General features: G+C 39.2%; 2 protein-coding genes across 2 annotated transcripts in view; both read right to left on the minus strand.

Annotated features, from left to right (window-relative positions):
- The window catches only part of LOC100893392 (partitioning defective 3 homolog), a 77,664-nt gene that overhangs the window by 38,720 nt on the left and 11,341 nt on the right, over positions 1-27,603 (minus strand). Inside the window, exon 3 of the mRNA XM_030989807.1 lies at positions 12,586-12,690. Within this exon, the coding sequence (XP_030845667.1) occupies positions 12,586-12,690 (105 nt within the window). The remainder of the gene's footprint in view (positions 1-12,585; positions 12,691-27,603) is intronic.
- Positions 159-3,998, minus strand: LOC115926064. Its single transcript, XM_030990414.1, has 2 exons — positions 3,655-3,998; positions 159-2,989 (listed from the first exon to the last, which is right to left on the minus strand). Exons 1-2 carry the CDS (start codon positions 3,983-3,985, stop codon positions 834-836), a joined length of 2,487 nt encoding a protein of 828 aa, XP_030846274.1. The 5' UTR covers positions 3,986-3,998; the 3' UTR covers positions 159-833.

Below are 27,603 nucleotides of genomic sequence, written 5' to 3' on the forward strand. Positions count from 1 at the left end.
GTGTTAGCCTACAAGACCTCATCATTTTTAATCGATGTAATCAAAAGGGGTCCCCCCCCCCCCCCATTATTGGTTGTGGGGACAAACTTCTCTATGACAAGGAAAGAAAACGGTGTAGGCCTACAATCCCATATATTATTGAGTTTTAAAGGGCAGGGTTCATACTCTTTCTCATAAATTTAATTCCATGACTTTCCATGACTTTTCTAGCCAGAATTCCATGACCTTTCCATGACTTTTACACATTTTTTTTACACGGTAGACTGAAAATTTGATCTCAAATCAAAGCGAAGCAAAGTGCATGTTTCAAGTCTACTAATAGAAAGGCAGCTTTTGTTATCTAGTTATTTCATCTGTTACAATTACATGTTATTTTTTCATCATATTCGATATGCACTGCTATATAATATTCTTACAATTACACATACATGTATTCATATCAACAATTGTCCATTTTTTAATGGCAATTTTCACTTCTAAAGAATACAAATTGCCTGTTCCTGGTTTCATGGACCACCATGATTCCTTCAATAGCTCTCCTTTGCATGTACAAGGTAACTACCCCCCCCCCCCCCCAAAAAAAAAGAAAACAAAACAACACCAACACACAAACTCACACACATACCATCACCAATTTTGATTTCACCAACAAAACACAGTAGGCCTACTCACATCAGCTGATGAATTCTTGTTTCGCTAGCATTAAGCTGGTCAATAATTTCTGAATGAGTTTTTTCTTGAGACATCTTCATGTAGCTGTTTGAAAGAAATCCCTCTACACATTGCACCTGTCTGAATATTTGGTGGCATTGGTAACAAACTGTCCAAGTTCTTTAATAATTCTTAATGGCATTCAGCTGTTCATCAATCTGTTTCTGAATTACTTGTAACTGGGATGCCTTCTCCTTTGCTGTACGTCGGAGGCTGTTTGATTTGGAAATACAAGTCAATCTTCCTTGTGACTCTGCTTCCTCAGCATACTTGTCTGCTGAGGTGTGAAGACTTTTCACATCTGCTTGCAGTCTCATTTGTTTGGCCTTTAGTTCTTCCAAACCATCCATCAGTCCTTTTCTCTTTCCTTCTTTCTTTTCCTTTTCCTTTTTACGCCTCTGTTCATCGAGATAGATGTGGTATTTCTGCCTGCCTGCAGACGCAGCCAACATGATTGATTTGTCAATAGTCACATTCTTGATTCCTCCAACATACTTGATATGGTCATAAATGGCCCTCAATGATATCAGTGAGTGTCCCAGGAGATTGTCCTCTTCAACTTCGTTGTTGATTGAGAAACCTCTCTCAATGGAGGCTTGTCCATGGGACAAGACAAGCAACATGCGGACCAACTTTAAGAGGGTCGAATAGCGAGACTCGGACAGAAATTTGCACATTACAGAGTCCAATCTCTCTTTCTTTGGATCAAAGTCTCTCATCTCTGCACTTCTTGATGCCTCATCACATGCTTCTGAGTATTCTCTTAGGATATCGTCACATGAATCCTTAAGTCTGTGGGCATCACTAAGGGTGTTAAGCACCCTCTTCAGCTTTGCAGTGGAGTTTTCTTTGTCTTTTGCCATGTTCTTTGGACTCAAGCATCCTATATTTCTCACAAGTGCATACTTAAGCGGACATCGCTCAATGAGCTTCCGGGTCATTGCAGCAAGAAACTTCTTTGCTTGAGTGCGAAATTCCAGAACTTTCAGCTCACTGATGATATTTTTCGCCTTCAGATCTTTCAGCTTCTTCTCAGTGTAGAATCCAATGTCCAACTTGGCCAAGGGCAGCTGAATGGCCTCACTGCTAACATCTACCTGCATTATCTTGTAAGGAGAAGTAATGGTACTCCTGTCCAGCTTTAAAAATCGCTGCATAAGGGATGCAAGCATTCTAGTAAGGTCTTCAGCTAAAAAGGGCAGCATTGGTGCATCAGTCTGATAGTCTGTTAGGAAAGGATTGACCAGCTTTGCAACAGATATGAAGAAGTACAGTCTTGCTAAGAAATCAGTTATATGAGTACATTTTGAAACAGTTTCAAAGGACTTGTTCTTTGGGTGAGGGATTTTCTTCTCTTCTACTGCTTTAACATACGCACATACACTCTCCCAGATGCTGATTGCTCTCTCTGCAACAGGAAGGTTTTCCAGCCATCGGGTCTTGCAAAACTTAAGTGGCATGGTATGATCTCCAGTTATCTTCTGATAATCCTCTCTTCTGGCAGGGGAATCAGAAAACAGGTAATACAAGGATGATAGAAAGCTTTCCACCTCCCAGTCAGCAGCCTTGGCACCTGTCAGAAAAGCACCATTAACTATATGGAGCCCGCATGAGCCTATATTCAGTATGGATTTGGTCAGGTCAGCAGTGTACTCTCGCGTAAAGTCATCATACATCTTCCAATTAACGTTGGGACCATCCATTGATATTTGCAGTAATTTTTCCAAGCCAACTGTGTGCAGAACTTTATTCAGTTCTTCCTTGAGGTGAACAGCTGAACCATGTCCGATGAACACAGACGTCAAGTAGCGAGTGCAAACTTCATTGTGTTGCCATGTTCTTATGAGGAAGTCCATCTGCTTTTTCTGGAGCTTCTTGTTGAGGCTTTCATCAAACAGTATCACATAGTGGTTTGATTGTTTTATGTTGTCATAAAGGAGGTCTTGCACATATGGGCCCAAACCAAACACCGTCATATACCGACATTTTGTTTCTGACAACGTGAAACCCTTAGCAATAGCTGAGTCCGGAAACATTCTTTGAAAGAGCTCACTGTTGTGCTGGCAAGAATGAAATGATAAATGATCCTCCACCACTTTCAGACACCAGAGTATTTCAGCTTTTAAAGTTTCCTCTCTTGCAGCAACAGGAATGGGAGTTGTCACTTTAGAGGTTGATGGCGCACAAGTACTGGTTGTTGCATCTGTAGACGTGATAGATACTGATGAACTTTCTGCACCTTTTGCCTTGAAGAAGCTCTTGAGTGAGAGAGTAGAATCTAGGAGAAAAGAAAAAAATGTCTATTAAAATAAATAAAATATAAATATCATCATTTGGTAAGATTTAGGGCCGAGTCAAAACGTTTAACTGCCGTTCAAACGACCATTAAAAGCATAAACGTTTTCCTATTTTGACAACCGTTTGACAGTATGGGGAAGGAAAAAAAAAAAAAATTCACGGCAACTTTTGGCCAATTGATGTAAGTCACTAAGACAAGTGGACTAATTTTTGACTCATTCCTTAAAAACATATTTTAAAGAAATAGAAAGGAGGAAATACTTCTCAAGGCAAGCAAACTGTTGGACCCAATTGTAAGTACAAAATTTAGTTTTATGATTTTTGGGGTCAATTTTAAGGTAAATTATTATTATTTTTTTTTTCTGCAGTCCACATACAGTGCCCGGTACAACACTGGCGTGTGAGTGCGGAGCCCCCTGGGTTAGCGTTCGGGCTGTTGCATGCAGTAACCTAGCCGGCCCGGCCCGGGGCCGGGGACGCTCCCGAACGGGCTGGTCGCAGTAAGCAGTAACCAATGCCTGCGAGGTGACATCGCATCGCTAAATAATCTCAAATCTTTCATTTTTATATAATTATTATCAGTCATTATTTGGATTCATGCTCAATAAAGGATCGGTAAAATTCACATTAAAAATGCTCACTTACGACGTTGTTGCTGTTGGAGGTTTGCTGTGTGTTTTTCACTCTTCTTGTGGCTCTTGACGGCTGCTTCGCCCATATTACGGACACTGAATTTACACATACAAACAGCACATCTAGCAGTCCCCAGATCGGAACTTTCTTTCAAAATCCAGCCACGGTAATCCGGGTGTTCTAACCAAGCATCCTTAAAATGACAATTTCCAGGCATTTTGAATATCACTTCCACAAAATTTGTAATGGTGAAAATATCCACGTGACGAGTTCCAAGGTCTGTGAAAATAAACAACTCCGTTTCATGAAGAATCAACACATGCACAAAAGTTTCAAAACACATGCCGTCGCGTCGATATATACATCGTCAACGAGCTAGCGCTGCCAATTTGCCTTGTTGACACGTCAGTATTGTTCCTTTTTTATTTAAATAATGAAAATTAAAAAACAAATATTACTAATTTACTTTTTCCTCATTTATTGGAGAAGTGTAAAAATTGTAGTAGTCTAAGTGGTCGCAATTTAATGCAAAGCCAAAGTGCAATCGAGGCATTACATTCGTTCTTGGAGTGTCACATGTCGCGTTGGCACCATCATCATATGCACACACACACTGCACACGTACACGTGCGCTAGCTTGCTGAACTGAGCTAGCGCTAGCGAGCTCGCTCGCAAGCTAGCCATGTGCGCACGATGTGGACCGTACCGCCATACACTGACCATACACACGTAGTTCGTATCGTACACGTACACACCCACGTACACAGCGCTTATCCATCGATCATAGTGAACACATTCACAAGTACAATCAGTCGGTATGTTACGAATGAAAGAAAATACGAGAAGAAAATGGTTGAAATATCTCCATTTATTCACTTGTATAGTGAGAAAATACTATAGTTGTCCATAATTTTGATATTCCATGACTTTCCATGACTTTCCAATGGAAAAAATAATTTTCCATGACTTTCAAGGCCTTAAAAGCAATAAAGTAAAATTCCATGACTTTCCAGGTTTTCCATGACCCGTACGAACCCTGAAGGGGGTCATATATAAATTTAAAAAACAGCCTGTGCGCCCTTTTTAACTCAAATCTGGTATTGTAGGCCAATGCAGGCTGGTCTAGTGCCCTCACCCCTTCTTAAATCTGCAAGAGGTTATTATAACCATTTTTAAAGATAACATCATGTTTGCACTTTTTGGGTGTGTATATACTTTAGTAGGAACTAGGAAGATTGAAAGATAGCCTTATTCATTCAAATCTCAAGTATTTACCTAGGAGCATTATCTATATCTTAAATGATCCTCAGAGGGTCATGGTGGTATGCAGTGTACAGTTCTTCCACCAACTCTTCCAAAAACATTGGATGTGGCAGACTTTTTTTTTTAACAAGACATCTCAACCCAGGTGATGTAAATGGGTACCTGGCAGGAATTAATTCTATGAAATGCTAGAGCGCCACAATGGCAGCACAGCTAAAGCCAAGGTAATAATCTCCAAGTTTGGAAGCGCTAGTGATTGTAATCAGCGCTATGTAAAAAACTGAGTATTATTATTATCTTGCATGAAAATTTCTTTTCAAAAGAGAGATATTCTGAATTATTATTTGGTTCGTTGAACGATATTTAACGCAATGGTTACTGAATTCTGTTATTTTCATTGGTTTACTACAGGAACCCCCAGATTCCTGCAGCCAATAGGTTAAACCAGGGCTCTTCTTGAACTTATCAGTTAATTTATCCTTCACTCCTGTGAATTTTGTTTTTGATTAGAACTGGAATAGCAAGCAAGACAGGATGTTAACGCTATAGAGCGTAATCGGACTTCAATACCAGTATAGATTATAAGAAAGCCCTTTGGATAAGAAATTCATTAAATAATGCAAAATAGAGCTAATACCTCCTTCCGTAATACATTCTTAATATCCTTTTCCCTCTTCATACTCCAAATAACAATTCTTACATGGAAAGCACATAATAGGATCGAGATGAACTACAGTTACAAGTTGCATATTTATAAGCGTTTCCAAGCCTTCCCGACCCACATAGAGCACACTGCGGTAATTTGCTCTGTGGTCATTTGAATTATTCCAATTATTCAAGCACTAAGTCAATTGCCTTCCAGCGCAGGTGGATCGCCGCCGAGTTACCCTCCGGTATATCGGTAGGCCTGTTTTCATCAGCTCGAGATTGCCAAATATCCCACTATTTCAACTATTCCAATTGCAAATTATCCAGTTAATTTGCGTCTTCATCAGCCCGAAGTTGCAATTAACTGGATATTTGGTCGAGATAATCATCCCAACATATCTTGGTCTAGTTTGCAAAATATCCCGCTATTTCCTAAATAGCTGGATAGTTTGCGCCTGTATTCTACAGACCAAAGTACGGAGTCAAATATCCCGATCCCGTCATGCACACCGATTTCCGGTTTTCTATGTTTGTAAATAAACTACCTTGTAGCACGTGCTCTAACCTGCGCTGCATGCATATGCACAGACAGTACCGGTACTTGTTCATGTTTTACAGCGCAGGTAATATCTTAAATCCGCACGCTGGTCGTACAGTCGGTCTCTGAAGTGCGCATGCGTCAATCTCAAGATTATTTTTCGAGCTCGTTTGTGATGAGCGTATCGGTCTGGTGAAGACGTGATATCGAGCATCGGGATAATATCCGGACTCTGGAGTCTGAAAATAGTGGGATATTTGGCAATCTCGAGCTGATGAGGACAGGCCTTATGTGCGTGTGTCCTTTCAAGAGTGTTGGGTATGAAGGGATGACTTGCAGTATAGGAGGATGTAATATTCATAGCATTCATGCACGCTGCCTCTATATATATCTTCCCCCTTATATATCATGATTGATTCATAGGTTCAGCATTAATCTGCAACCTGTATCTAGCGTAAGCTTGTAAGTAATTCAACCAACTTTAACGCTTGAATGGAAGATCTACATGTACTTCCAAGATTTTCATAAAATATTTGTGTTATCTCTTGAGACTGGTCTAGGCCCATGCAGGTACCTCACCCACTGAGAACATCAACCTTGCCAAGCAAGGTAGACAGGCATTTTAAAAGGGCATACACTGTAAACACTCCTCATAATATATAAACAGTATTCTGTAAACACTAAACAATACTGAAAGTACAGTTACCATCACATCCTTCTTAACATTATCTTCCAAGATTTTGTCTGTTTTTTTTTTTTTTAGGGAGGGTACATTTTACGGAAAGCGGAAAGGTCTTCATTTTTAGGCTTACATGGGGGGGGGGGGGGGGTAATAAAAAACGATTCTTTGATCATATCATGAACTTCCAAGAACAGGCAGAAGCTTGCAACTATTCCAATCCCCATAAGGATATATTATAAACACCAGGAAAGCCACTATCTGCAGCTTGTTCCCATGAGGATCTGATATCTACAACATCCCTCCCCCCTACATGTCTAATGAAACAACAACAACAACAACAACGCATCCTAATTTCCCCAATGACAAATGATGATCATTTCAATGAAAATCCTAGACAATTCTCCCTCTTGCAGGAGGAAATGCTGAAATAATAGATTTCCACCTAAAGTAATACCCAAGTATAAGAATTCCAAGTATGTATCATTCAGACCACAATAGGTTCATTTACACTGTAGAAGAAAAAGCAAAACATAAAAACCATCAGCGTTTGCTAATTTTTTGTTGATCTGCACTGGAAAGCGCAGAAGCGAGGAGAGTCACACGAGACACTGGAATAATTCTTCAGTGCTTTTAGAGTGAGCTTTTACACAACAAAAACTGGCAGAGTTTCGACCAGCATTTACAAAAACAACACTCCAGCCATAATTTTTTTTTTGTGTGTTTAATTAAGTGTTGTTACCTAGCAACTTCCGAAAAAAACTCTAGAATGTGACAAAAACTTGGGTTTCTGCTTGCAGTGTGAATGCTCCTAGTGTTGATGTTGGCCGTGGAGACAGGACTACCCTCCAAGGCATAAGCCATGCTTGTTTGGGGAAAGCATCCATGCACACTGCACTGTTTACAATTTAATGTGTTTACAAATGACTGGGCTGTACCTCAAGTTGTGCTATGTTAATGGGCATCTGTTTTGTTATTTCTGTTAGGCAACCTTATCTTTTTTTTGTACAAAAAACACCCACGTGGTAATAATGTAGTACATTTTCTAGAGAATTTATTTTCTCTTGAGAACTGCATGACATGTAACCTTAAAAATTAAATTGCTGACATGGCTTGCTACTTTCAAGGTATCCTCAATTTTTTGTTTCAACGATTTTCAGAGAATGATGCAATTTCACAAACTCACTTTCATGACAAACCCTTCAAAAGCTACAGTATACTTTATTTTTCAAATGAAAACACATCTAATGACAATGAACAGATCAACTGAAATACCAGTATATATTTTCTTTAGATATTTTTTTTAATTTATCCTAAACCTTTGGAGCATGAAATCTTCGCAAATTAGAGATTCAGATTTGTGACAATTCAGGCGGTCCAAAAATCTTATCACAACCTATACAACAACAAATTTCTGCTATTTGCACAAGTATAGAATTCCATGTTTCAAACGTTTCTGTTTTTTTAGTAATCAGAAGCAAACATGCACTTTAATGTCCACGTTGTGGTGAAATTCTGCGGTATGGAGGCTCTCGATAGTTTTGATGAGCACGGAAGGTGCGGACATTTTCTGTGGTCTTCAAGAAGATGTAGAAACTAGAGCGGGGATGTGACCAATGATAAACAAAACTTGGAACATGGAAAGTAGGACACCTACCCAAGTATTCAATAGCTATGTTTACACAGGACCATCACTGTTTTAAATTTCAAGTTTGTGAAACCTTGAAGTAATAACAATGATCCCCCCACCAACTGCACAAAGTTATGTCTCTTATTGCGTAACATGGCTTGTAGGTTCTGAGTAAACTTTAAGTTTCGTAACTACATTTACATGTACGTCTCACCTGTCTATAACTAGAAGATATCATCCAAAGTCTAAAACCATGACCTAAACTTAAAGTTAACCGACTGTTGTGTGAACCAAACTAATAGCCAATGAAAAGGAGTTTAAAAAGTTGACACGGCTTCGAGCTATGAGGGTGTGTAGTCTTGGCAGGAGTCAAGAAGGTGTAATGAAGTGAAACAACTTGTCAGAATCTTGAAGTATTTGTTTACAAACGGGACAAGGCTGCCATCCCTGGACAGGGGTGGAGAAGAGGGTCTCCTATGGGTCACAGGCAGGCCTCTCCTGCTATTTCTCGAGGTGATGACAGAACTGCAACAATGTGTGTCCAAATATTTTGGATACAAGCTCCTTGATATTTGTTCAGTGGGTGGACTCTATGCTTTGAATTATTATTCATACCAAAGTGAATGGCAAAAAGGACAATATGAAGTGTAAACTGGCATGTACATGTGGCCTTTTAAAATGTAGGTTGGTTGATGTGCAATAGAAAGGGCATCCTCTTTGACAAGACAGACACAGAAAATGATGAAGCAAAGCAAGTTTGAAGGCACAAACCAATTGTAATGCATAGTAAAGGGTCTGAGCTAGGAGACTTTACATGTATACTTTACACAGACCACAGTCTATATACCCTATGTACTTCTGATTTGACACAGATAGAGGATGACAAAGTTAGGCTTGGCTCAAGACTTTATAGAATACTAATTAAGTGTCAAATTAGAGTGTGTGCCTGCAACAGGCAGGGTAAAGCAACTCTCTAACCATTCATAAAATAGGTGAACAAGGTTTTAGAGGATGGGAAAACAGGAATGTGACACCTACGGAAAATATAAATTAAGGAAGAATGGCAGGTAAATGGCCAGGTGAAGTTCATCACTGGCTGTCGCCTGTCCAGGATAAACAGAGGATTACCTCTACCGATTACCCAGAAAGAGAGTTCTCTGGTATTTGTACAAGATGCACACATAAGCAGTTTATCCTTCTCAGCCCCCCCCCCCCCCCCCTTCTGACTGAAAAAGAAAATGAATAGTATTATCATTGACCTACTACTGGTTTCGGTCCATGATATCAGAAGGAAAAGGGACATCTTGTGTTAACCTACATTTGTTTTAAGTTGGGCCAGAACTTCCTGAAGGGGCCCTCCTGCATTCATCTGGTCCATGTACATAATTATACATGTAAGAGAGTGGAATAACAGTCTCCCCCCCCCCCCCCCCCTACACACAAACTCAAAGTGTTAGTGTGTTACAATTCCGATATCTTTGTGAAGCAAAGAAACAAGTCAATTTTATAAACAAAGAAAACAATCTTTATGTTCTATTCCAATTTCTAGTTTGCAATCTTTTTTTTCCAACTGTCGCCCAAGGCAATATGAGACTCCAGTTTGAGTTGGTCTATGAGAAGTTCTTGATTGACATACCCAAACACATTACGCAAGACTAGTTTGTTGCAGAACTCCTGCTCCATCTACAAAAAGTTCAGCAAACAATCCCAAGCAATGTCAAATAACTCAACTTATCCATGATTACTGCCAGCTCCACCCAGTGCCAATCAACAGATCAGCTAAAACACTAATTGGTCACAGTTTGATGCTGATTGGTTGGAGGTCATGTTGGGTTAAAGGTCAAAGGAATTAAACATAAGGTCACACCTCGAAGGATCATATATCTATACACTGCAGGCAAGATACTGACTAAATCTTGAAAATTGTCAAGTGCTGTGATTTTGAAGTGTTTCAACGCAGATGATAACGTGGGTGTTAAATTCCACCCATGGACCTAACCCACATATATTTCTGACACACCTTTTTTTTTTCCCTCTCTATTTTCTTCATATTTACCAAAATTGGAATAGAAAATTTAGAAATTTATTTAAATGGCTTTATTTCACCTTCTTACTGTGGGCTTTTTGGAGCACTTATAATCATATCAAGTCGACCCTGTTTTCTTCTGCCCTACATATTTTAGGTTCGTTATCATAACATAGAATTTATGATGTCTGTAGGAACCTGTATCAGATTTTTCTTTCACTGGATAGGCTCTCATACTGAAAAAAAGGTGAATTTGAAAAGAGTTATTGCAGATATTTTGCCAATTACCCCGCTTTACTGGCGTAGACGGCACAGTAACCTATAAAAAGGAGCGCAGCCGAAGACAGAATGATATCCTATGTTGATTGCTCTAATTCATCAAGATCTAAATCATCCATTAATACTACATACTTGGCAGTGATCTTTGACTAGAAAATGAGGAGAGAAAAATCACAATCGGCAATTTACGGCCCGAATATGAAAGGTCATTGCATTCTTTGGGGATTGATTTCAAGGCCGAATCTTGGGCTACAAATTGAAAGTTGAAACAAAAGGGGCAGTTACACTGTCATCCAAACACGCCAAAAAATGCCAAACCGGAGCCTGGCCGCGATGTTACCAAGGGCAACTACGCTTTACCGGCAGACATGCCAAGCCCCAAACATTCCAAAACGAAGTGTGATCTTTTGGCGTGTTTTGGCGTGTTTTGGCGTGTTTGGCAAGTATAACCGCTCGCAGTTGTAACATCGCGATGTTAGGCACGTGACTTCCGGCACTTCCGGATTGTTACCCGCGCTCTTTTAAACCACGTTCTTCCCGTGTGATATTTATAGCATTTCCATCGTCGCGTGTTATCCGTTCATTCAGCTCCGTTTGTTCCAATTCCGTTAACTCATCCTTTATTCAATCTTCGTTATTCCCGTCTGGCCATATCTGTCTAGTAGTAGTATTTGAGTGTTTTGTTAGATTAATTAATATGGAAGTGAACAATTCCCATTGGACTGATGATGAGATGAAGTTCTTGATTTCGATGTGGAGGCAGGGAGAGCTCCTCCACCAGACTTCCAAGCGTCCCTGCAAACGTGGGGAAAAGGGCTTCAGAGAAATGAGTGAAAGCATGAAATTAACAATTAACAACGATGATTTTCTTAACCTTCCCATATCGTTTTTACTACTAGATTTCGATTGAATTTGGGAAAACTGAATCAGCAGCCGTAGTCCGTACTTCGTAACTTATCCACTCTTGCCTCAAATACTACACGCCAGATAAACAAAACATATCGCATGCATGCGCATGGGATGTATCGCTATTTAGCTAGCTATAGCGCTAGCTGGAAATTGCGCGCGCTAAAAATCTTATAGCAGGCCGGGGTCAAAGGTCGGGAAGACTGCACATGCGCATTACCAACCGAAACACGCCAAAACATCGCTGAACAGCTCCGTCGGTGATGTTTCAGCACAAGTGTAACCGGGTGCACGAAACATCGCGACTTTTCAAAATGAGGTATTTGACAGTATAAATGCGCCTATGTTTGGGGGTTAGGCATGAGGGCTTAGCCCACAAAGAAAGAACATGTCAAAACAGTGGTAACAATGTCAACTTAAAGGTAATGTACAGCATTGTTCCAAGTTGAATGAGTATATTAATGGGGTAGAAACACCTTGCATTTTTGTTCATTTCATTTTCATATGAAGATGAAATGTTGTATGTCGTAAAAATTATGATTTACCCCAAAACGCTAACTAAAATTCACCAAATTTGAATGTCCTCATAAAAATTGTATGTATTGGGAATTTTGTAATCCTTTTTTTTTTTATAATGCAGATGCTTTTATGTGATTTTCTTTTCTTTCACAAGTGCGCCTTGAGCATTTGATTTCAAGTCGATTTAGCGTCTTAAAAATCTCATTAATTATACTCATTACCAATATTATTAGTTCCTTTGCAAATTGTGGAAATTCAACAGCATAATTCAGTCATTTTTTTCAGCAAGGGACTCGTAAAATTTGTGAAAGTTTGATGCATGGGAAATTTCTGGTGTGTAGCCACTCGGGACTCGATCATTAATCCATGGTCCAGTGCTGTATCCGCTAGACCACAACACCTCAGATAGATGATAGATGATTAAAATTAATTATTTTTCCATATTAGATTGTTACCTTCTCACGGTCGTCGGCTACATCGGAGACAACATCATCAACGTCCAGTATACCGCCTTCGCTCTGACTCGCTAAGCTGTGAACGTGCACCCAGTAGTCAGGACTCTGAAAAAGAAAAGAACAATGGTTTTTTAATTATTTGACAAATGTTAAGATACGTAAAGAATATTATGAATTTTCAAATCTTTATGCTTACATGTTCATGTAGCTTCTCGTGAATCTTAATCACATATGATCATTTTCAATATAATCTGTAAAGATATAGTGGCGTACGTGAAGCTTTAGGGGCATATAAACATAAATCGAATGGGAAAAAGGAGGGGAAAAGAGCAAGAGTAAAAAAAAAGATTAAAAAAAGAGGTTCCTCCAACAAACTCCTCTCACTTACTTTCACTTTTCTCAAAAACAATTAATGCTCTTACAAATGTACATGAATGTAGTACTGGTAACCCTCCCCCTCCTATTGATGCCCCCCCCCCCCCTCACAATGATGGTGCATATACTCTGCTAAAGTAGGCTCTATATATCTTTTCTCAGCATTTTTGCTCTAATGGTTGGAATAAATTAATGTTATAGAAAACAAATTTACAACAGACATCAGTATTAAAATACAAGGAAATCTTTTCTTGAATGGCATCAGTGCACAAACCTTTTTAAAAGCTTATCAGTACAACAATAAAAAATGCTGGCCTAGTAGTACAGTGTGTAGGTTATCAATGGTCATTCAGATTCAGTCATGCATGGACCAAGGAAATGCATTGAGGTATTTGTACATATATACAGGAATAAACTAATCTTTGACATGGAAGATTATCAAGCTAAATCCCATAAATAATATAAACTATGGGGAAGTCTTTAAACCCTTTTCCACAGTCTTTTATGTCTCTCTCAGCAATAAAATGGTCCATCGGTGTTGTTGCACAAACTGATTGTGCTTTACACCTTATACATAATGTGTGAGCTACATGTACAAAAATGTGTGTGTGCAAAGTGCCAAAGTCGATGAAAGAAATGCTTGCTACAAATTTTACAAAACTATAAGAAGAAAAAAAAGTGCATGACAGATACATGTAAGACTTACAAAAATGTAAATATAACTTCTAGTTCTACAGCTCTGTATACAAGCAAGATGCACATCTAATAGGCCTCCACACAAAGATCAAACCTCCTGAAAGCTTTTTACAATTACAATTACAGCTACACGCTCTACAAAGATAAACTCAAATGAGACGCGTTATGAGGTCTAAGTCAACATCAAATTGACCCGTTAAGTTTATTGAAACTCTACAAAAAAAACACAGACCTTGTGGTTTTTGTTCAGTACAGGTTTCACGGTGAGTCACTCATTTTGGACACAAAGAAAAGAAGGGGGCAGCATGGATACGAATGGATGAAGGACAAGCCAGGCCACTTAGTTATGAATTAAAATGAAATTTGAGAAATCATCTCCAATCAAATATATTCCAATTCGGGAGAGACGAGGGGAAGATATATGAGTTTGATTGTAGACAATTGCAAGACACTGTAGGCCTGTCTTCATCAGCTCGAGTTTGCCAAATAACCTGCTGTTTTTACTTTAAAGACTCAGGATATTATCCCGAAGCTTGAAATTGCGTCTTCACCAGACCAATACGCTCATCACAAACTAGCTCAGACGGGCGTAAACTAGCCCGCTCTTTCCCAAATGGCAGGATATTTTCTCGACCAAATATCCCACTAATTGCAACTGCGGGCTCTTGAAGATATGAGCTGGATAATTTGCAATCGAGATAGTTAAAATAGTGGGCTATTTGACAAACTCGAGCTGATGAAGGACAGGCCTTGTGTTTAGCAATCAGCTTGTTTGATGCACAAGAAGAGTTCCTCCATCCTTGCAGATTGCTGCAACTGTACATTCATGAATGAAAAGGTACTTCTCTATTTGGATTCACATGAACTATTCAGAAGAGAAACATTGATGCCAAATGATGAATATTTAATAAAGGGGTTTTCCACAGAAGAAAACATTGATGCCGAATGATGAATATTTAATAAAGGGGTTTTCCACAGAAGAAAACATGGATGCCAAATGATGAATATTTAATAAAGGGGTTTTCCACAGAAGAAAACATTGATGCCGAATGATGAATATTTAATAAAGGGGTTGTTCAAAGGATGCGAGGCTCTCAATTATTTATTCTTTTTAAGATCCAGACAGTGAATAATTCATCAGTATGCCTGGCCTACATGTACATTACATGTACAGTAATATTTTCTGAAGGAAATACAGTGTATGTGTTTACTATTGTCCTTATTTTACATGTATAGTGTAGCTTTTATGTGTACTGTCCTCACCCCCCCCCCCCCCCCATGATATAGAAATAAAGAGTACAAGAGGTACAGTGTACATGTACAGTTTAGTATGAACAAATCTCCACCAATACAAAACTAGACTTGATGCTCATCGTATCTTTTTTAATTTATGTTCTATTGAAATATTGACAAAATTAATCTTACATTGTACAATTATTTCTTCATACAAGTACTTTGACAGTCTTTTCAAGCATCCCAGAGAAAAATTGTTGTCCACTTGGGTGTATTTTTTTTTTGTATTGGCACTTTTAATTTTGGTAGTCCATTGCTGTGTACCATGGGCGTGCACTGAAACGAGTGGAATTTGGTTGTTTATTATGCACTCAAATGAACCTTACTCACTGTGGCATTCACTTGACTTTAATCAATAATCTGCTTAATTTAATACATATTTGAGTGACAAGCCAAATCCCTATATACACAATAAAACACATACTGGTAGGCCTATACACTGTGTACATGTATCAGCTTTATATATAAAATCATTCAGACAACTTGGCATGAGCCGACGACAACTTTGATTGATTGTACTGCCAAACAATTCCTTTACTTCAATTGGTATAGCTTTAATCGTATCAGACATGTAATTGCCATCATGTACATGTACATTGTAGGTTGCCAATTTAATGTATGGAATGAGAGAGGGTATCTTTCATGCCGTCGATCAAGACCATTGATTGATGAGCATTCGTATAGGTTTTCATGTTCCATAGTCTGACAGCATAGAATAACCCACATGGCGAGTATGATTGAACACAAGCGATGGCATAGGTTACTGAATATCATGTTTGGTATGCGCATCAGCAATATTGATGTAAATTGTGCCCTAATGACTGTGATTAATCACGCTTCTAGCCTCAAGTCCAGGCTAATGATAGAACTACATTAATATGTGTAGCAGTAAAGGTGATGTACATGTAAAGCCCACTCGTGTAAATGCCTCTTTGTAAAGTGTAGGCCTACATGTACGTCTATTGTAATGTTTACATCTTGGACCTAACCTACAGAATTGTACATTTTACCCAAATGTACAATATTTCTGTTATACAGTGTACATATATACAGTGAACATGTAGGCAAGTAGAACACACAGTAGGTCTACTCTACACTACACATGAAGTGCAAGTACAAGTAATGCCAACATATTAAAGGTAGTGTATATTAGCCCTGTAGGCTGCAAGTACAACATAGGGCTACCAAGGAGATATCACTGTGACGTCTTCTTGGGTCTTCACTACACAATCTCAATAAAAATTGAAGAAGGGTCCCCCCCCCCCAACCCAATATTAATTTCAATGCAGCATGAAGGCTAATTGTGTACATTTGCACATTCACATGAACAAAATCAAACAGCCCTCCCTGCCCCCCCCCCTAAATATTAATTTCATGATGGCCAATTGTAAATGCCGTCACTGTATTTTAAAGGTACATGAGCAATAGCGTACTGTATAGGCCTACCTACAGTATAACACATTTTGAACAGTCAGTAATGACCATAAGGCCTAAGTGAAAACTCATTCAGTACCACCATAAACTGCCACTATGAACATGACTGACAATGAGAGCGGACAAAATATACAGTTCCTCAGGTAGACAAAGGAACATCCCTTACTGCTATTATGTAAAAATGTGTAGAACAGGTGTCACATGCATATTCACCTTTTTACATAATAGCTGTGAAGGGATGTTCCTTTGTCTACCTGAGGAACTGTATATTTTGTCCGCTCTCATTGTCAGTCATGTTCATAGTGTGCTCCATATATGTCAGCATTTAATTCACAACTGATCCACGCTAATTGCTTTGAACTCTATTACCCTTCTGTGCTACTTGACTAGTCTCTACAGAGCTCTGTTCCAGACCTTTCTGTCTTTCATCTCTTTATTAAAGTTTTGCTCTTCGTAAGCTGCTAATCTTTGAATAATCACATCACATAAGCCTGTCTATAAAGACCACTCAAGGGAGACAAGAAAAGTGGTCTTGATAGACATTTAGACAGGTAGTCTTTATATAAATGTACAAGTTAATAATTTATTACACGTTTCATTAAATAAGAAAGCATTTTCAGGGGAAACACAAAATGTGGTCTTTGTGGACCGGTGGTCTTTCTATACAGGTGATCAAAAAGGACCGACCGGTCAATAGCAAGGGAAATCTTTAAGTAATACAGTCGACATGTACAGGTACATACTGTACATGACAAATTGTTGTGTTAATACCAAAACACAAAGATATCAGAGGAGGATTAATCTACCATCTTTATTTATAGGTCTGCTTTATCTCTTTGCTATAAAAATAGAGTCAAAGCTATAACAAATAACAATTTTAGACACATAATGTTTCACTGAAGTGCTCATTTTTCGTTACCTCGTTGTAATCCGTATATCATCTAACATGAGGCCATCACATGAGGCCATAGCATGAGGCCATGGCAGGGGCCAAACAGAGTCAGCAAACTTTCAGCATGTACATGTATGTTCACTTTCATTGGCCTATTAATCTCGAGATTTACGACCGTTAGGGTTGAGGTGGGGTCTGTTTTCTTCACCTTTAAGGGGAACTTGATCTTGCCACACCTCTGTCTCACTAGGCGCGTCTTCATCATCTCGAGATTGCCAAATAGCCCGCTTTTTCTGATTTGGGAAATAATCCCGAAGTTACAAATTGCGACTTCATCAGCTCGAGACTGGACCTCGAAACTTGAAACTCGACCTTGAGAAATTAGCTAGAGATATTTTGCTCAGCATTCGCCGCATAGTACAAGTCTTCGGTCTGGTGGAGACGCACCGGACAAATAGCTGGATATTTTGCCAAATAGTGGGGTATTTTGCAAACTATCCCAAGATATCTTGGGATGACAATCCCGACCAAATATCCTGCTAATTGCAACTTCGGGCTGATGAAGACGCAAATTAGCTGGATAGTTTGCGATCGGGATAGTTCAACTAGCGGGATATTTGGCTATCTCGAGCTAGTGAAGACAGGCCTACTCTCACTGCACACAATGGATGAAATCATCTGCTTGGAGCCAGAAGGAAAGGTGTTCAGTAAAGTGCTCTCATTTTATATAGAGTCTATACACCCTTCTGGCTCCAAACCGGTGAAATTATAAACCTCTTTGTTTCAAATTTTTACTGTGATGCATAAAACATGAGATTGTCATATTCATTGGTTATACAACATGTACATGTACATATGAACGTTGTTGTCAACAAACTTTCAGAATGAATTCCAAGTTCAAAATATTTGGAATTAGGAGGGCAAGCCCAAATGACCGCATTTACCTCTGTCCAGGAAAAGAGACCACATGTCAGAGAATTCCTACATAACATAATTAGCAAATCTTCAAGAAAGAAACGGATGCTCATGTGCAAGATGCCTTCAGTTTCTTTTGTTCAGTGTGCTACATTTATGAACCTCATAGGAGTACTCTACATGTACAATGTATGTACAAACTACAAAGTGTATGGCACATAATGTAACTGGGATATACATACATGTGTACATGTAGGGGCCTACAGTACATAGCAGCAGCTGGGAGACCTGACTAAGGCCGTGCCATTTTGACCAACATCTTCCTGCTCTGTTCACGCTACAATTGCCACTGCCTAATGTATGTACGTCCAGTCGTCCATACTAGTAACCACCTGCTTTCGAGAATACTCGTACACAAATTCACCGGGAAATTCCCATTACATTTCTGTAACCACCATTTCTCTTGTATTTTATTTTCATCAAGATAAATTAACAAGTGCGCAATGATGGCATACAAGTGGGTAACCACCTAGAATACAGGAATATTCACAGAACATGAAATTTCCTCTCGTCGTTTTCTTTTCGTTCTCAACCGTAACAAACACACTATGAATGATAAACCCATAGTTTGACTGCACTATATTCTTCTCGAACTTAATTTTCTCGAAAATAACTCCTGTGTGATTGATTTTTGTTCCTTATTTTTGAAGGTGCACTATGCCATTGAAGTTGGAGAGTGGAAATTAATATGAAATACACAGTCAAACCTGGCTAAAGCGACCGCCCAAGGGAAACACAAAAAGGGGTCTCCGTAGACAGGTGGTCACGAAAGAGATATCTGGGCTCAGATAATCTCCTCATATTCTCTTCACTATTTTCTCCTCAAACTGTATTTTCTCCTTAAATTGTTTTTTCTCAAAAATAACTCCAGTGGCAGTGAGAATGGCGCTACTGCCTTATTTCTCAAGGCACACTATATGCCATTGAGGTTGGGGAATGGGGAATCAATCATCATGGAACACGTTGACAGGAGATGTCTGGGTTCAGTGGCAGTGAAAATGTCACCAGGCCCTATCGGGCCACGAACGTATGTTTACTGTCATAACATTCTGCTTCTTGTTGTACCACATTAAACTGGCGCATGTGGGTCTATCGTGAAAGGTACACGCATGCTCATCTGGTATGAACGGAAAGGGAGGGGACCTGTGATACACAACATGTAGGACATTATGATGTGTGCTATGGCATTTTAGGAGACCGTTGCTCAATCTAGGAAGATTCACTAGCAAATTTACTAGAAAATTTGGACAGTGAATGACTCAAAGCCCGGTCAATACACTTTCTAACTGTCCCCATGTACGGGGTAATTTTAAAGTTTGATTTGCATGTTATTTAATGTATCGCCAATATCGGTACGGGAACAGTATGATGAGAAGAGTCAGGCAAGGGGGGGGGGGTACTCCAGGAAAGTGTCTTATTCCTAAATACATGTACATCTTAGTCAAGATTTACACTGAGAGAGGAGATTATTGTAATGTACATGTACTGTACACAGAGAAAAGAACAGTACAATGCAGAATAACATTAATAAGCCAGTTTCGTAATGTAACCAAATTTAATGCATACGTCTTTGTGAAGTGCCTCAATACAAATTATTTCATTCACCTGATAAGAATAATAGTATTTCAATAGTCAGAATGCAACTGCATATATTAAGTGTTGCTAGGTAGGTCAAGCCATAATGTTTGTCCAACCTGGCAACAACTTAATATATGCAGTTGCATTCTGACTATTGAAATACTATTATTCTTATCAGGTGAATGAAATAATTTGTATTGAGGCACTTCACAAAGACGTATGCATTAAATTTGGTTACATTACGAAACTGGCTTATTGCTCGGGAATGAAAAAGTAATTCCTTCTTTACAACCCCCCCCCCCCCCCTCTCGAAATAGGTCTTTGTGAAGTGCCTCAATACAAATTATTTGATCTACCTGTATTTCAATAGTCAGAATGCAAACTGCATAAATTAAGTGTTGCTACATGTAGGCATGGCAAGCCATTATGTTTGTCCAACTTGGCAACAACTAACGTATGCAGTTCAGATTCTGTCTATTGAAAAACTATTATTCTTATCAAATGAATGAAATAGTTTGTTTCGAGGCACTTCACAAAGAGGTACACATGACATGCATTAAATTTGGTTACATTACCAAAAAAGCCTACCGGTAGTGGAATTCCTTCTTTTCAACCCCCCTCCCCCCCCCCCCCCCAGAAATTATATGTACACTGTAGGCTAACGGTGTACTTAATAGTGAATACCTTTTGTGGTGTGCTTCACTGCTGCATACTGCAATCACTATGAACATGACTGACAATGAAAGCGGACAAAATATACAGTTCCTCAGGTAGACAAAGGAACATCCCTTCACAGCTATTATGTAAAAATGTGTAGAACAGGTGAATATGCATGTGACACCTGTTCTACGCAGGGATGTTCCTTTGTTTACCTGAGGAACTGTATATTTTGTCCGCTTTCATTGTCAGTCATGTTCATAGTGAATGCCCTTTGAATTTTGTCAAGATTACAAGAAGACATCTACACTTTAACATCATGTCCTGTACATGTAACTCAACCACGAGGTACATGTACGCTGAAATGTATCTTTAATTTATCACTCTTGGAAAACAGATGTGAAGTAGACAGTGAGTCACTGGATAACCTGCAAAAAATGATATGATGTGAAAACATCATCTGCTGAAATGCAGAAGGGTGGTAGCTATTAAAGCCCGAGTCGGAATGGTAGGTCACACAGAATCACGACCGTCGCCATTGGGTCCCGGTTCCATTTTTTGGAAACCTACGCTCTGATAAAAATAAAGAAATATATAAGAACTTGCAGTATTGGTGTATTGCACACCACAAACATTCATCCACCTTAAAACTCTTTAGTATTTGATTTTTCCTAATTTGTATTTCATATTATAGCTCATCCTGTATCGATCCCAACTGCCGTTATAAATATGGGATGCACAGAAGTTCTCTGTTCACTGCAAAGGGGGTGTTGTTGCCAGTGCAGCTACAACGTAGCAAGCAAGCTAGCTACTGGGTCTCGGTACACGCTAAAGAACGAACAGCAGTTAGTGCAGGGGGCAGACATTTCGGCTCAAAAGCATGAGGAAAAATATGTTAAAAAGGGACAAAATAATAGGACTAAATTGACAATGTTGGTGACTAGTTTGGCCGAGCAGTTTAGCTCAACACAAACAGAAACAGACTGAATGTGGACTAACGGGTATCACTCTGTATGAACGCTGATGATATGCGTTATTTATAGAGGCAAGTGGCAGATCCTGCTAGCTGATATCGGGACACCAGTTCCCGATCGGCACAAGGCCGTCGGGACCTGGTTTATTAAAAACCAGACATGACTCCGGCCTAGTTTAAAATTAGTTTAATTTCCAGCAAACCAATGAGAATTTGGGGTTTACTTGAACAACTTCCTCAGCTTTGTAAGATTTATATTCTTCGTCTTGGTATTACTTCACAGACTCTTTCTCGGTTGTCTTTATCGTCCTCGCACGTTTATTCTCTCGCTCTTGCATACGCCATTGATTCTTCGACATCATGGGCAAGACAAGCAAAGTCTGGAGAGTTTACAATGTGGACAATGTAAACTCTGTGAAAAGAACTATGCGTACAGCGGCTCGTCCACGGGAGTGTTGCTCACCTCTTGCGAAGAACCACTCTGCAGCTTATGAAAAGGACGGAGCACAGAAGACCATGAGCGATTTCGTCAAAGCACCGCCGACGCCCATGAGGAGTGAAATGATGACGGATAAGATCGTCGAGCTGATCGCTCGTGAAGGTTTGCCTGCAAGTCTGGTAGAAGCAGGCGCCTTCAAGGCATTGCTGAAATGTCTTGTGCCAGGCTATGTGACTCTGACAAGGAAGACCATTTCCGATAGGATCAGAGTACAGTATCAGAAAAAGGAGGAGGTAAGAGAGTTCCTTGACAGAGTCCAGCACATATCGTTCACTACAGACTGTTGGACGAGTCTTGGTACTCGAGATTACATGACTGTGACGGTGCACACAATCGACGAGGATTGGAGAAGGACCAACTTCGTCCTGGAGACCAAACCCATGGTGGAAGTTTAAGAGGAAGCAGGCGAACCACAGCACCACACCACCGACGCGCTTCAAAAACAACTAGAGAGGGTTGTCGAAGACTGGGGCCTTCGGAGGAAGAGCGTAGCAGTAGTCCACGACAATGGCGCCAACGTCCTTTGGATCGGATAGGAGATCGATGCGGCAGATGTAGGATGCGCTGCACACACCTTGCAGCTGTGTGTAAACACATCCCTTGATAGCGCACCAGCGATTTGAACCCTTTCGGCAGTGGCATCACGGCTTGTAGGCCACTTCAAGTACTCTGTTGTTGCTACGAAGGCACTGGAGGTGGAGCAGACGCAGATGGGGATCGCGGAGCACAAGCTTGTTCAGTCGGTGAAGACTAGGTGGAATTCCACGTTCCACATGTTTCAGAGACTGAAGGAGCAAAGATGGGCAGTCTGCTGTGTTCTTAGCGACAGTAGACACACCAACTTGGGGGATGCCCGCACCCTGAAGCTGACTGAAAGACGAGCAATGGCGTCTGCTTGGCAGTCTCATCGTTGCCCTTGAGCCTTTCAAGGTGAATAAATTAATCCTATAATTATATCACTGCATGAAAGTAGATATTATATATTCAATGTAAAATTTAGAGGACAATAATTACCACTACTACTAGTAACTAATAATATTATATATATTTTATAGTAAAATCAAATCTACTACAGAGCCCAACTCTAAAAGTAACAAATATTTAACTTTTTAAAATAACTTTCCAGAAAGTTACGGTTATACAGTGCGTCTCAGAAAAAACGAAACCGAGAATTATCGATGTTTTATCATTACTTAGTCACATTTATAATCAATAAATGACACATATTTGAAAAGCTTAGATCCTCCTCTTTCTTTGGATTAACTGTACTTTATTTTGTCTCATTTGCTTAAAATAGATTTCAGCTATGTCCAGCAGCAGTCCGTGATACATCTGATGCAGTACCAGTGACTTCGACCTAGAAGGCTTCTGCTTTGGATCCTCGACACAAGAGCATGGCATTTGTACCACGGGCTACGCGAGAAGCAGTTATCGCTGAGCTGCGTGACAAACTCCCACCGCGACCGCCAAAACAGCGAAGGCTTGCTGAAGATGCAGATGAAGATCGACCATCTACCTTGTCGGCCATGGATTTCCTCCTAACCGGAACAAGACAAGGTCCAGATGATGAAGCCGATGTCAAAGACATCAAAGACATCAAAGGATCCAGTTAAAATTGATGCTTACATGTATCTGCAGCACGCTGCACCACCTAAAAATGCCATTCGAGGAGGCGCAATAGCTCAGTTGGTAGAGCAGTGGTCTCGTAATCCGGTAACCCGGGTTCGAAACCAAGGCGATGCGCTAGTGCCCTTTGGTATGGCATTATTCCTCATTACCAGGTCCCTTGGAGAGGACCCAAACCGTCGGCCGTATGGTTGCTTACAGTACTTACAAGCATTTTATGCTTTCTTTATAGCAGTCAGGTAAAATAACCAACACGATCATAATACCTGGCTCAACCGACCCCACTATTTGGTGGGCAGAAAATGCGGACAGTTTTCCTCAGGTGTCTCTCCTAGCAAAGAAGTACCTGACAATTCCTGTGACATCGGTCCCGGCAGAGAGGATTTTTTCCTGGGCTGGAAACACTGTAAACAAAAAGCGTTCTTGTCTGGACCCTGACAACATGGACACCCTTGTCTTTAATACTGACAGATAATCTCAACAAGTAGACGAACAAATAAGAAAGGAAAACCGTGCAACCTTTTTGTGAGGCCTCTCTTGTGGGATAGAAAGACACAGGTGGGATAGATCTCTGTCAAGTGCTGTTTGAAATCAGGATGGTTTGGTTTTATCATTCACTGACTCTGTTTACGGTCTAAATTAAATGCTACATGTAGGATAAAAAGAATTCTCAAAAATACAATTTGCATTTCCAGTTTATTCAAGGTAGTTTTCGCGGTTAATCAGCTGTTTTCTGTCAAAGAATTAAAGGGATTTGTTGTGTAGTGTAAAAGTGTAAAGCATGGTGCTAACTACATGTGGGTACTAGGCTATCTTGTGTGGCTATAATTGTCTCTTTTTTTTTGGTAACACTTAATTTATAGCGAACACACCACAGAAAATCCCGGACAAAAAAAATGCAAGCTGCAAAGTTTGACTGTCTTGGAAAAAAAACAACGCAATGTACATTTTGCTTTTTAATAGAACAAAGTACAAATTCCAAGTCTGAAGTGTAAAAAACACCAACAACATACAACATCAACATCACTAAATTGAGTACATGTACATGTACAACGTACATTTATGTGATGTATTTTTACAACCATTTCAAGCATTCCAGGGAAAGTTGACCCCCTAATCTCAAAAGCCAAGATGTCATTACAAAATGGAACAAAACATTCCTTTTACTCTCTAATCTCCGCTCAGCCAGATTATCTTTCTCCTCTACAAGGCCCCAATGGTTCCATTTCCTGCTACTTGTATAATACAAATTAAATGTACTGTACATGTACGTTGTAAATGTGATAGAAAACAATGTAAAATGGTAAATTTGGGTGGTGTTAAAATGAAAACAAATTTTCTGTAACTACATTGTATACCAAACTATAATGTAGGCCAACAACTGTACATGTACATGGACAACAGCCTAAATGTTTGAAACTTTTCAGCAAGGTTTTGTTGACAAGTTGACAACATACATGTACATTGTACATGTACACCTGTACATGTACAAGTTAATAGTAACATGTACAACATGATCATTCATTCAGTCGATGATTCATCATTCAGTACCACTCTCACTTTCTCTTCTCGTCTTTATCACTGAATAGTATTCAACAACAAAATGGCTACAATAACAAGTACAGTATGTTTGCACAATGTCCCAAATGTGCGATGGTACATGTACAAACCTGGCCTGACAGTCGTCAAAAAGTTTCTGTAAACTTTCACCATTTCTTGAACTGCACATGACTTCAATGTACTGTAGTTCCAAAACTTTCTCCATGCGTTATGGTGGACACAGCTCATCCATTGTAACTCACAAGACATGTACATGTACATCAAGGAGCAATTCCACTCTTTAATAGTATGACATGCACAGTAATCAGTATATTCCTACCTGTATTCATCTGCCAACCACTGACGCTGTTCAAAGCAAGGCTTTTAAAATCAACAACAGACCACTCAACCATCAAACTACAAAATATATATGCACAGATGAAACCTCCTAACAACTTGTTTACTGAACAATCACCATCTCTTTTGAGGATTTCGTAGTTCTGCGACATACAGTGTATGTACCTGAGCTATACAATACAATAGTGTGGGCAGAAAGTGAAACTATGCAGTCGCCACTGTACAAGCTTCCAAAACAAGTCACTCAAATAAAAATGGTCTGTTCTCTCTCTCTCTCTCTTTCTCTCTCTCTCTCTTTCTTTCCTGTCTCTTTCTCTCCCTTCTCGCCTCTGCTTTATTCTCAGTGGTCTATCTGCTTGCTGCTGACCTCACCAATGCATTGAATGCTGCTGCAACTTCAACCCATGAAATATGACCTACGAACTTTGAACTGAGGATTGGAATGTCTCAACTCTCTCCTCATTTATCCCCCCCCCCCTTCTCTTTCTTCATTTCTCTCTTTTCATAATTTCCCAACTTTATCTCTCTAACCCTCTCAACTATTTCCAGCTAGTTTTGGACAGTAGCTTATCCAGCAGCTTCTTCACTTGGTGAAACTATTTCTTACTTTCTTACAAGAAAAAATGCTAATATATTACTTCTGAAATAATCTCCATGATGAAAAAAAAAAATTCATGAATATATTTGAATTCACATATTTATCTACATGTACATGTACATTGTACATTAACATTTAACATACTTTGTCAACTTGCAAGTATAAACTCTGAACAAGAAAACTTAATTCATTTGTAACAGCCTTGCGATTTCTAGAACTTGGTAAAATCTTTTACTTAATACAGTTCTAACCATATGTATGCTGTAAAATTTGGTCCCTCTCATGAGGCTTTCGGCATTCTCTGAAATCAAAGCTCAAATATCGCGCTTCTATTTCATGTCCAGTGACTATGAAATGAAGCATTTTACTGTCCAGGATTCTTTCAAGAACTTTGACCTATTCCACTGATACCGGCTTACTTCAATCTTCCATCCTGGAGGGACTGGTAGAAATAAAATAAAATTTACTTCTGAACTACAAGTTGCATAATCTAAAATTATTAATATTTTAATAAGTTCACCTTTACACAGATGGTTCTGTTACAACTATTGAATTACAAATCCAATGGCCCTAAAATCCATTCCATTTAGCATTAAAAGTGCATGTTTAAAAAGAAGGTTGAGTTCTGGGAAGCGGTGAAAAATAATTTGTGAACTTTATCATTGCTATTATGCAAGTGTGGAAGAACATCAGATAAGACATGTTCCCTGAAAAGCATGGCTCTTTGAATGCCTTCATATTCTAAATATGTCGTGTTCATCGTAAAACTCGGGGGGTAGGTTTTTTACGCCACGTGTTCGTGTAGTCCCATATACATCTTTCTGTGTACAGTGTTTGTAACTTTACCAAGAATTGGCCAAATTTCTTATCATTTTGATGATTCCAGAACCTTGCAATACACACAAATTCTTATATGCTAAATGATCAACCTTTTCTGATCGATTCCACAACGTTTCTTTCACAATGCAATCGCATGACCAGAACTCAACTTCATCTTTAACCTGTGAATAATAGGCCTACATGTGTTCATTTCTTTGTAGTAAAATCGCTTTTAAGAAGAAGGAAAAAAATTGGATCATCAACCAACTTTTAAATATATATATAATCAATGCAAAGCTCCACACTCCACAGTCACTTTTTTTTCTTTCTTTCTTTTTTAACATTATTTTTCATATCTTGTTTTGATGTACCGGTACATAATTTTGTTTTATTTTTTTTTTCTATTTACTTAATTTTGTTTTATTTTTTTGGTTTTATTTCATATATATAAAAACACAATTAAAAATATTTTGTGTTGGGGGGGGGGTTGGGTTGGAGGGATCCAGAATGAATTATTTGGCTCTGTGAACAAGTGGATAGTGAGGACATGACGTCACAGACTCATGAGTGAGTTGCCAATTTGTCTAGTGATTTTCAAAGTTTTTCATGTCACTACATGTAGTTAGTTATTAGTTATCCGATTTAGCTCAAACTTTTTTGATTGGTTTGTCTTTAATATTTTTCTGCTTCTATTGAAAGTAAGTAAT

Source organism: Strongylocentrotus purpuratus, unplaced genomic scaffold (genome assembly GCF_000002235.5).
Source record: "Strongylocentrotus purpuratus isolate Spur 01 unplaced genomic scaffold, Spur_5.0 spur5_scaffold_19, whole genome shotgun sequence".
In the NCBI taxonomy this organism is placed as follows: domain Eukaryota; kingdom Metazoa; phylum Echinodermata; class Echinoidea; order Camarodonta; family Strongylocentrotidae; genus Strongylocentrotus; species Strongylocentrotus purpuratus.

Excerpts from the sequence above, each read along its gene's own strand:
- LOC115926064 (XM_030990414.1), bottom strand. The coding sequence starts at position 3,985 with ATGTGTTTTGAAACTTTTGTGCATGTGTTGATTCTTCATGAAACGGAG. Across the intron at positions 2,990-3,654 it reads CCTCCAACAGCAACAACGTC|ATTCTACTCTCTCACTCAAG; the intron begins GTAAGTGAGCAT and ends CTTTTCTCCTAG.